This window comes from Marmota marmota, unplaced genomic scaffold (genome assembly GCF_001458135.2).
Source record: "Marmota marmota marmota unplaced genomic scaffold, marMar, whole genome shotgun sequence".
NCBI classification, from domain to species: domain Eukaryota; kingdom Metazoa; phylum Chordata; class Mammalia; order Rodentia; family Sciuridae; genus Marmota; species Marmota marmota.
In genome coordinates, this window is record NW_025999853.1 from 49,034,777 (window position 1) to 49,045,835 (window position 11,059).

Genomic DNA, 11,059 nt, shown 5'->3' on the forward strand with positions numbered 1-11,059 from the left:
TATATATATATATATATATATATATATATATAAATAAAATATATATATGTAGTAGTTGTACATGGACACAGTGTCTTTATTTTGTTTATATACTTTAATGTGGTGCTGAGGATCGAACCCAGTGCCTCACACATGGGAGGCAAGCACTTTACCTCTGAGCCACACCCCAGCCACCATTGTTAACTTTTTTTGGAGGGGGGGGGCAGTCCTGGGGATTGAACCCAGGGCCTTGTGCATGCAAGGCAAGTACTCTACCAACTGAGCTATATCCCCAGTACCCCCTGTTAACCATTTTTTAAGAAAAACGAGAGGCACAGCCAATGTGAAAGTAATTTATATTTCTAAATATTGTTCTTAACAGATAAGTCTAATTTGTAAAATTTTAACCAAAAATAACTCAAAGGCTATCTCCTTCAGGAGATACAGCCTGCATTCTCTTTGAATATGTATTCCTTGTTTTACCCACAAAGTTTCTCATTTTTGAGATGGCTCATATTCTCCTTTGAATATGTCTCTGCTTTGCTAAATAAAATTTTGTGTTTCTTAAAGAAAGGAACAGCTCGTGATTTGTATTCAACATTAAATCATTTATAATTTCTGGTTCTTTTAGGTCGAATTTCTGTGCCTATTGATTTACAGAAAGTGGATCAGTTTGATCCATTTACTGTTCCAACCATAAGGTATGTTCCAAATCATTGATCATTCCTTATTTGTTTGTGAACACTGTTCTGAATTTGAAGTGGGTTATATTAGATCCCTACTTAGAGAGGTAGCTGCATGGAAATGGTATATTTGGTTATGGAGATACTTGGTTCTGAGATATAATGATGATGTATAATAGAGCAATTATAAGTTTTTCCAGCTATTTTGCAAGGAAAACATAAGGTCTAATAAGTCTTGGAATCCTGGGGATTTAGCTCATTGTTAGGGCCCAGGGTTCAATCCCCAACACCAAAAATAAATCTGGAAGTGCTTAAACATATTTCAAATCTTTTTAGAGCTGGAAATTGTAGCTCACTGGCAGAGCACTTGCCTAGCTTATGTATAGCCATGGGTTTAATCCCCAGCACTAAAAAAAAAAAAAACAGGTGGCGGGGGACGGGGTGGTTCTTTACTAGAAGATTTCCCAGTCTTTAGTATAAAAATGTACAAGAACAACTCTAAGAAGAGATAATGATGTATTGCCACTGGGTGTATATGGGGGTGGGGGAGTATGTGTGTGTGTGTGTGTGTGTGTGTGTGGTATTGGGAATTGAATCAAGGGCCTTGTGCATGCTAGGTAAGTAAATGTACTGCCATTGAGTTTCACCCTGGCCCAGCCACATATTTTTTTCACAGAACATCTTATGGGATTCATGTGCTAGCATATGCTGGGTAATACCAGGAACCAACTTAAAATTATCTTATTCTGTTACTTGTTACTTGTAGCTCCATCTGCCATGAACTGGATGTCATTTTTACTAGTGAAAAGGAAAAAGAGGAGACTGAAGCTGAATCTGATGTCAAACATAGAACCAAAGGTAGGTTAATATATTGACACTTCAACTTAACACAGCTTTTTATATAGATTATCTATCTGTACAACAGTAAGTAATTCTCCTTATATTCAGACCAGACTGGGTCAGTGTTTATCCTGAAATCAGCTCATTAACATGTTATAGGAGTGTTTATTCATCAGTTGCCCAAGTGGTGTTACTGAGTCCAATTTATTTCAATACACATTTACTGAGCAATTTTTAAATGCTGAGATCTATATTGCAAGATTGTCAACTAGTGTTGATAATTGTTTGAATCTGTCTCTTTAAAAGCTATTTATATTTGGGGCTGGAGTTGTGGCTCAGTGGTAGAGCACTTGCCTACCAAGTGTGAGGCACTGGGTTCAGTCCTCGGCACCACATAAAAATAAAATAAAGATATTGTGTCCACCTAAAACTAAAAAATATTTTTTAAAAAAAAGTTATTTATATTTAACATATACTATATGTGCCATACTCTTGTTCTTTTATTTTTGTTGTATCCAGATGGTTTTATGGTAGATATGTGTCTAAACTGTTGATTGAATTATATATTCAAGAATTTTAATAAAGAATTTCTGAATCTTCCTTAATGGAAGTCAGATCTTCTGTACTAACACCCCAAAGGTGCTGTCTGACAATAGAATCCAAAGGCACTTTTTTTTTTTTCTTCAGTGGTACTGGGGGATTAAAACAGCCCCTTGTGTACCTTAGGCAAGCTCTGTACCACTGAGCCATACCCCCGACCCCTCCAATGGCACTTTCTGTAATAATGGAAATGTTACATATTTTTAGTACCCAATATGGTAGTCACTAGCCATGTATGATTTTTGAACACTCAAGATGTGGCTAGAGTGACTGGGAAGCTGAATTTCTTATTTATTTTTTTCTTAAATAGCCAGATGTACCTGATGACTTCTATACTGAACATTCCAGATCTGTGATCTCTGATTTATTTTGTGGTCAAATATTGTTACCCTTCTTTCAGAATCCAAGATCAAATATTGTTTCATCTATTCTAGCTTTGACATAATACCAAAACAGTACCATTAAAATTTGTAAAGTATTTATAAGGATGCTATTTAAGATATTTGAACAAAGTCTCCAACATGAAAAACAAGAATAACTGGGAAAAGTAACTCAGAAAAACAGAAAATGGAAGGAATAAAGGAAGGTCTAAGCATGATACAGTGGCACGAAACTGCAATACCAGCTATCCAAAGGCTGAGTCACACAAGGATCACAAGTTTGAAGTCAGACTGGGCAATGTAGTGAGGCCCTGTATCAAAATAAAATTAACACAGCAAAAGCAAAGCACTAAACAACTCCTGTCTCTGAATAAAATACAGAATAGGGCTGGGGATGTGGCTCAGTGGTCAAGTGCCTCTGAGTTCAATCCCCAGCCCCAAAACTAACTAAATAAATAAATAAAATTAGAGCCAGGCACAATGGCTCACACCTACAATCCCAGTGACTCAAGAGGCTAAAGTAAGAGGATCATAAGTTCAAAGTCAGCCTCAGCAACTTAGCAAGACCCTGTCTCAAATAAAAAAATAAGGGCTGGGCTGTAGCTCAGTGGCAGAGCACTTGCCTAGCATGTGTGATGCGCTGGGTTTGATCCTTAGCACCACATAAAAATAAACAAATAAAATGAAGGTATTCTGTCCATCTATGACTACAAAAAAAAAAAAAAAAAAGGCTGTAAAATAAATAATAAGAGCTGGGCACAGTGGCTCATGCCTGTAATACCAGCAACTCAGTGAGGCCCTAAGCAACTTAGCAAGACTCTGCCTCAAATTTAAAAAAAGAGCTGGGGATGTGGCTCAGTGGTTGAGTGCCCCTGAGTTCAATCCCCAGCGCCAAAAGTAAAAATAAAAATGGAAAAATGGTTAGGGATATATAGCTCAGTGGTAAAGCACCTCTGGGTTCAATCCCTGGTACTAAAACCAATTAATTTAATTTAATTTTTAAAAGGCTGAGGGTATAGCTGAGTGGTAGGTCATTTACCTAGTATGCATAAGGCCCTAGATTCAATCCCCAATACTGTAAGAAAAAAAAAAAAAACACTATGATAGTACATCCATGAACAAAATCAGAATGCTTTGAAAAGAAAAAATACTCAGAGAACAAGAAAGAGCTCTTAGAAAACAATCAGGAAGCCTCATGTGGTGGTACACACCTGTAATCTCAGCGACTTGGGAGGTTGAGATAGGAGGACCATGAGTTCAAAGCCAAACTCAGCAACTTAGCAAGGCCCTGAGCAACTCAGCAAGACTATCTCTAATAAAACATAAAAAGGGGCTCAAAATGTGGCTCAGTGGTTAAGCGCCCCTAGGTTAAATCCCTGGTACCAGAAAAGAAAGAAAGAAATCAATCATAAAAATAAAAGCTAATAAAGGACTTGGAAAAGTCAAGGAGACTTCCCAGAAAGTAGTACCAAAAAAGATGTGCTAGAACCAGGTACAGTGATGCACACCTATATAATTCCATCAATTCAATTCAGGAGGCTGAGGCAGAGGTTCTCAAGTTCCAGGTGTGCAACTTAGTGAGATCTTGTCTCAAAATAAATGAAAAAGAGTGGGAAGGTGGATCAGTGATAGAGTGCTCCTAGGTTCCATTCCCAGTACCAAACAACAAAAAGACATGGTGGTAGTGATTTTAAGAAGCAAAAAGATAAATAAAATTGGTGGACTTGGTTAAGAACTACTGACTGTCTATAGGAGTTTCAGAAAGAAAACAAAGAAAAGGAGGAAGAAGTTGTCCCAATTATATAGGAAAACATTCCAAAAATGAGCCCTTTACTGAAAAGGCTTAGCACAGTCATTAAAACAGAACCAATACAGAGGTATATAATTTTAAAAGTTTAGAATATTGAGAATTAACTAAGCACTTTTGGGCCTCACTTCACTCTCCATCCCCCAAAGGGGGGGAAAAAAAGACAACTTCCAAAACAAGGAAAAATGGCCTTAGATTGGTGAATAAGAACGGAAGTAGTTATTTATTAAAAGTTATTGCCAGGGCTGGGGATGTGGCTCAAGCGGTAGCGTGGCATGCGTGCGGCCCGGGTTCGATCCTCAGCACCACATACAAACAAAAATGGTGTGTCCGCTGAAAACTAAAAAATAAATATTAAAAAAAAATTCTCTCTTTCTCTTAAAAAAAGTCACTTAAAAAAAAAAAAAAAAAAGTTATTGCCAGGGCTGGAGTTGTAGCTCAGTGGAAGATGCCTGCCTGGCATGTGTGAGACACTAGGTTTAAGCAGCACAATGAATGAATGAATGAACAACAAAAAAAAATTAAAAAAAAAAAAAAAAGACTGGGGTAATATAGCTCAATGGTAGAGCACTTTCCTGGCATGTGTAAAGCCCAGGGTTCAATTCTCAGCATCACATATAAATTAAAAAAACATCTATTGACAACTAAAAACAAAAAAAATTTTTTTTAATTTTTTTTATTTGTTTTAATTAGTTACATATGACAGTACAATGACCTTATACATTTGAATCAGATGGGATATAATTTCTCATTTTTCTGAGTGTAAGGTTATAGAATCACATTGGTCATGCAGTCACGTATATACACACAGTAATAGTAATGTCTATTTCATTCTATTATACTTCCTTTCCCCCCATCCCCTCCCCTCCCCTCCCATCACTTCTCTGTACCCAATCTAAGGTGGTGCTATTTTTTTTTTTTTTCTCTCACATCTTACATGTATTTTGTATAACGATGAGGGTCTCCTTCCACCTTCCATGCAATTCTCCTTCTCCCTCCCTTTCCCTCCCACCTCTTTTCCCTATCTAGAGGTAATCTTTTTCCAATGCTCTTCCTCCCTACCCCATTTTGAGTCACCCCCCTTATATCAGAGAAAACATTCGGCATTTGAGAGGACCAGAAGGTCGGAATTAGGATAGGAGGCTTCTAATTTTCCCATAATAATGCTGTTAGTATTGTGTTACTCTTTTAACAATGTGCATATATTACTTTAACACTTCTTGATTTGAATATTATCTGTTTTTTTGTTGCTTTGTTTTTGTTTTAAGATATCAAACCCTAGCTGGGCATGGTGGCACACACCTGTAATCCCAGAGGCTTGGGAGGCTGAGGCAGAAGGATCCCAAATTCAGAGCCAGCCTTGGCAATAGCGAGGCACTGAGCAACTCAGTGAGACCCTGTCTTTAAATAAAATACAAAATAGGGCTGGGCATGTGGCTCAGGAGTCGAGAGGTCGAGTGCCCAAGTTCAATCCCCTGTACCAAAAAAAAAAAAAGAAAAGAAAAATATCAAACCCTGGGCTTCATGTATGCTATGCAAAAGCTCTACCACTGAACTCTACCCATAGCCTTAGAGAATTCTTACAAGAAACCTAAATTTTTGTTGCAGGGCGCAGTGTTGCACACCTGTAATCCCAGCATCTTGGGAGGCTGAGACAGGAGGATCACGAGTTAAAAGCTAGCCTCAGCAAAAAGCGAGGTGTTAAGCAACTCAGTGAGACCCTGTCTCTAAATAAAATACCAAAAATAGGACTGGGGATGTGACTCAGTGGTTGAGTGCCTCTGAGTTCAATCCCTGGTACAAAAAAAAAAAGAAAGAAAGAAACTTATATTTTCATGTTATTCTTGCTACCAACATGCTAATTCTAACGTTTGCTTCATAATTTAGATTATAAGAAGACCAGTCTGGCACCGTATGTGAAAGTATTTGAACAGTTTCTTGAAAACCTAGATAAATCACGAAAAGGAGAACTTCTCAAGAAGAGTGGTAAGACAATGGTTTTCCCTTTTTTATGAGTAGTGTAAAGCATCCAGCAAATGATCAATATTTGAGGTCTCATCTTTGCCTCTCCCCAAATTTTAATTTTTAAATTTTTTTTTTTTTTGTTGTTGTTGTTGTTACTGGAGATCAAATGCAGGGCACCCTGCCACTAAGCTGCATCCCCAGTCCTTTATGTTTTTTATTTGAGACAGGGTCTCACTAAATTGCTAAGTGTGGTCTCAAACTTGAAATCCTCTTGCCTCAGCCTCCCATGTCACTGGGATTGCAGGTATATGCCTCCACACCCTGCAGAAATTTACTACTAAATTTTATGTATCTTTATTTTTTTAAAAATTGAGGTTCCTGGGGCTGGGGATGTGGCTCAAGCGGTAGCGCGCTCGCCTGGCATGCGTGCGGCCCGGGTTCGATCCTCAGCACCACATACAAACAAAGATGTTGTGTCTGCCAAAAACTAAAAAATAAATATTAAAATTCTCTCTCTCTCTTTAAAAAAAAAAAAATTGAGGTTCCTTAATTTGGTTATATATATATATATATATTTTTTAGAGAGAGAGAGAATTTTAATATTTATTTTTTTTAGTTATTGGCGGACACAACATCTTTGTTTGTATGTGGTGCTGAGGATCGAACCAGGGCCGCACGCATGCCAGGCGAGCGCGCTACTGCTTGAGCCACATCCCCAGCCCCAACATATATTTATTAAACAATTTTTTCTAGTACTGGGATTGAACCCAGAGGTGCTTTACCTGAGCCACCTCCCCATCCCTTTTTATTTCTTATTTTGAGACATGGTCTAAGTTGCTGAGGTTGGCTTTGAACTCGATGATCCTCCTACCTCAGGCTCCTAAATCACAGGAATTTAGATATGTACCACCCACCTGGACAGTTTCATTTTTTTGAGCTACATAACCAGCCCGTTTTATTTTGAGACAAGGTCTCACTAAAATTGCTTAGGGCCTCACTAAGTTGCTAGCGCTGGCCTCAAACTCATGATCTTCCTGCCTAAACCTCTGAGTAGAGACTCAGAGGGATTATGGGCATGCACTACTGCACCCAGTTTTATTAAACATTTTCTATGTGTCAGTACTTTGATGAACACAAAGATGAATTATACAAGATTAATGCCATATCATGTTTTTGTGCCTGTAAGTAGTACTGTCTTGGTACAAAAGAAAGCAATGCAAGATGCTAAGAGAAATCGACCTGATTCAGTCTGACAATTCAGATGAAAAGGATGGCATTTGAACTCCTTTCAATGAGCTTTTATAAGAATTCTAATTCTTGGAATGAGGGTGTAAATCGGTGGTAGAGCACTTGCTTAGCATCTATGAATCCCTGGGTTCAATTTCCAGTACCAAAAAAATAAATAAATATTCTGATCCTCAATGCCAATATGCCATTTCTTGAAATATGAATAGGAATTTCACAAGCAGAGATTTGATGATGAAGGCACATCATTAGAAAAAGGCAAAGGGGTTTTTTTGTTTGTTTTGGGTTTTGGTTTGTTTGGGATGCTGGGAATCAAACTCAGGACCTTGTACGTGCTAGGCAAAAATGCTAGGAAAAAGGTAAAAGATTTTATACAGTCTAAAAAGAAATCAGAGTATAGGCAGGCACTCTTAACACTGAACTACATTCCTCAGCCCAGAGTTTTGGTTTTTTTCCCTTTCTTTTTAATGTACTGGGGATTGAACCAGAGGGTGCTTTGTCAAGTACCTATGGCTATGTGCCTATGGCTTTGTTTGATTTTGAGACAGGGTCTCACCAATTGCCCAGGCTGGCCTCAAATTTGTAACTCCTACCTCAGCTTCCTGAATAGCTGGATTTACAGACATGTACCACTATGCCTGGCCCAGGGTTGTTAATTCTTGAAGTAGCAGCAAAAGCACAGGCAGAGGTAGCAAAGCATAGCACAGCTAATCTGGCAGGAAAAAAAAAAAAGTGTTAGGAAAGGGATATAAATCTGAAGACAGGCTCAAGCCAGAGCATAAACAGTTTTGAATTTCAGACTTAGGAATTTAGGCTTACAAATAGAAACAGGAAAGTTATCAAAGGCTTCTGAGGAAGGGAATTCCATGATTTGTAGTTCTAGCTACAAGAGTAAATCTGGGCAGATGATCAGGAATAAAATAGACTCTAAGGAGGCCAGGTAGGCTATTGGCATTTATGAAAGTTCTCAAAAAAGTCAAAAACTTTAACCATCCTTGAGACTTGGAAGTAGAAAGATGAAAAATGGAAGTGTCACAGAAGTCAGGGGGAAAATTTCAAGGAAATTATCAAGTTATCTAATGATTAAGGTACTGATAAAATTCTGTTGGACATAGTAACTAGAAGAAGGTACAAAGAGGATAGTAGTATTAAATGAGGAGTTCCTTGAACAGGAGAGACCTCACAGTGTGTAAGCCAAAAGGAAGAAAAGCAGAGTGACCATTCAGGAGAACAAATATAAACTCCTCCAATTCATTTTTTTTTTTGGGGGGGGGGAGTGTGCAGGTACTGAGGGCTAGGCTAATGCTCTACCACTAAGCCACACCGTTAGTCTCCACATCAGTATTTAATAAAATGTGTATTGGTTTAATTAAGAAGTGCCTAAGATAATGTTTTACTCATACTAGATATTCAAATATGTGCTTGTTGAATGAACAGTGATGACCGTACTTGAAAAAGCCTTGTTGAAGTGCCATTCCATCTGGCCTTCTAATAAACCCTTTAGATTCTCATTCCATACTGGTTCAGCTTGTAATGTGGACTTCAGCAAATGTGAAAACAAATCTTTATCCATGATGTGAATTTAATGGAAGCATGAAGAAAATCGGAATGTGAAAATAAATGGGTTTTATTTTCCTTTATATCCTCTGATAAAAATCTATTCTATTTTAGATTTACTAAAAGCTTTCTGAAGATAACATCTCCCCTCAAACAAATGGTCTACCTGCAAGCAAGAATCAAATACTTGAAGAGTCATTTAATAAATATGGCAGAACCATGTATGTGTCTTAATGCTTACAGCAGAATTTCCTTTTCTTGAGAAATAATTTATGTTGAAAAGATTCCCTGAGGCCACTAAAAAGACTCCTGTTAAAGTTTGTGAAAGGAACTTAAAGCAATTAATAAGTGAAATGCAGATAATTTTTGTGAAATTTAATATTATAGAAAGATAATTCCAAAGCTTCTGACACAAATAGTTCTACCAGTTGGCATATAGAGAGGTAAGTGAACAGTAATATACTTCCATTTCATCTCACTGGATATTGCCTCTATATTATGGGGTAAATGACAGCTTTGTCCTTAAGTCTTGGACACTTGTTAATTATACCTAGAGTATATATTCAATCACTTTCTAATTTTGTTTATTTATATTTATATTGATATTGCCTGTCTTTTTAAAAATTATTTTAAACTGGGCATTTAAACCTACCAAAACTTCAGTTCCAAAGATAGGAGTTATTAGATGAAAATTATTAGGGCCAAGTATAGTATTTAGTGCAACTATTGGGAATTGTAGCTCCTACTTTTTCCCTCAGAGAGCAACTGAATTAGTCTACCATAAAGAACAAGTTTAGGGCTGGGGCTGTGGCTCAGCGTTAGAAAGCTCGCCTAGCACGAATGAGGCCCTGGGTTCAATCTTCAGCACCACATAAAAAAATAAATAAAGTATTGTATCCAACTACAACTAAAACATAAATATTTTTTTTAAAAAAGTTTAGTGGGCTGTTATTGTGGCTTAGTGGGTAAGCGCTCCTAGGTTCAATCCTTAGTACCAAATAAATAAATAAAACCTGTTGTAATTGTTAAAGCACTTGGACTTTTTACATATCTAGGTAATTAAAATTTAAGTTTTGTTTCAGGTATTATGTGGTGGCTTCTAAAGTATCAGATTTCTCTTGGTTTTACAAGGAATCCTACACAGTAGGATTCTGTCTTCTGAGAAATATTGAGAAGCAAACTGTCAAGCTAGTGCTTCTATGATGTCATGAAAATTTCCTTACATTTCATTTAACATTGTTTCCTGTATAGTCAGTCATACAATCTTTTTTTTTTCTTTTGATTTATATAAAACAGACTATAGTGGAATCAACCAAAATGCTTTGTATTTCTTCCTCTCTTTTTATATTTTTAATATTTATATTTTTTAATATTTACTTTTTTAAATATTAAAAAGAATATTGTGCAAAATTCCTCATTGTTTGAGCTGTGCATTATGGATCATTCAGTCTTCAAACTCTAAAACTAGCCAGTCAAAATTCTTGGATACAGTGAGCACAGTGCACATATCCAAAATCCCAGCTAATGGGGAGAATAAGGCATGAGAATGACAAATTCAAGACCAGCCTCAACAACTTCAGGAGACCCTGTCACAAAATAAAAAGGAGCTGAGTACAAGGCTCAGTGGTAAAGTGCCTGGGGGTTCAATCCCCAGTACAAGAAAAGAAAAAAGTAGAAAGACAGTATTGTGCTTTCAATCAGAGACATGTTAAGCTTCCATTATGGTTTTATCTTCAGTAAAGTATTTTAATGCTTTTAATGCTTTAATATTAAAGCCCTGGGATAAAGCTGACATACTAGCCCATTAAAATTATTAACTACAGGGCTGGGGATATGGCTCAAGCGGTATCGTGCTCACCTGGCATGCATGCGGCCCGGGTGCAATCCTCAGCACCACATACAAACAAAGATGTTGTGTCCGCCAAAAACTAAAAAATAAATATTTTTTAAAAAAAATTCTCTCCCTCTCTCTCTCTCTCTCTCTAAAAAAAAAAAAAAGTAAA

At 37.1% G+C, this 11,059-nt stretch overlaps 1 protein-coding gene across 2 annotated transcripts in view; it reads left to right on the forward strand.

The window, feature by feature from the left end:
- Prim1 (DNA primase subunit 1) overlaps window positions 1-9,980 on the forward strand; it is a 20,754-nt gene extending 10,774 nt beyond the window's left edge. For both annotated transcript variants that reach the window (XM_015483169.2, XM_048807011.1), the window contains exons 10-13: window positions 611-680; window positions 1,429-1,520; window positions 6,177-6,275; window positions 9,171-9,980. In XM_015483169.2, the coding sequence (XP_015338655.1) occupies window positions 611-680; window positions 1,429-1,520; window positions 6,177-6,275; window positions 9,171-9,190 (281 nt within the window). In that variant the 3' untranslated portion in view covers window positions 9,191-9,980. The remainder of the gene's footprint in view (window positions 1-610; window positions 681-1,428; window positions 1,521-6,176; window positions 6,276-9,170) is intronic.
- The last annotated feature ends 1,079 nt before the right edge of the window (window positions 9,981-11,059 follow it).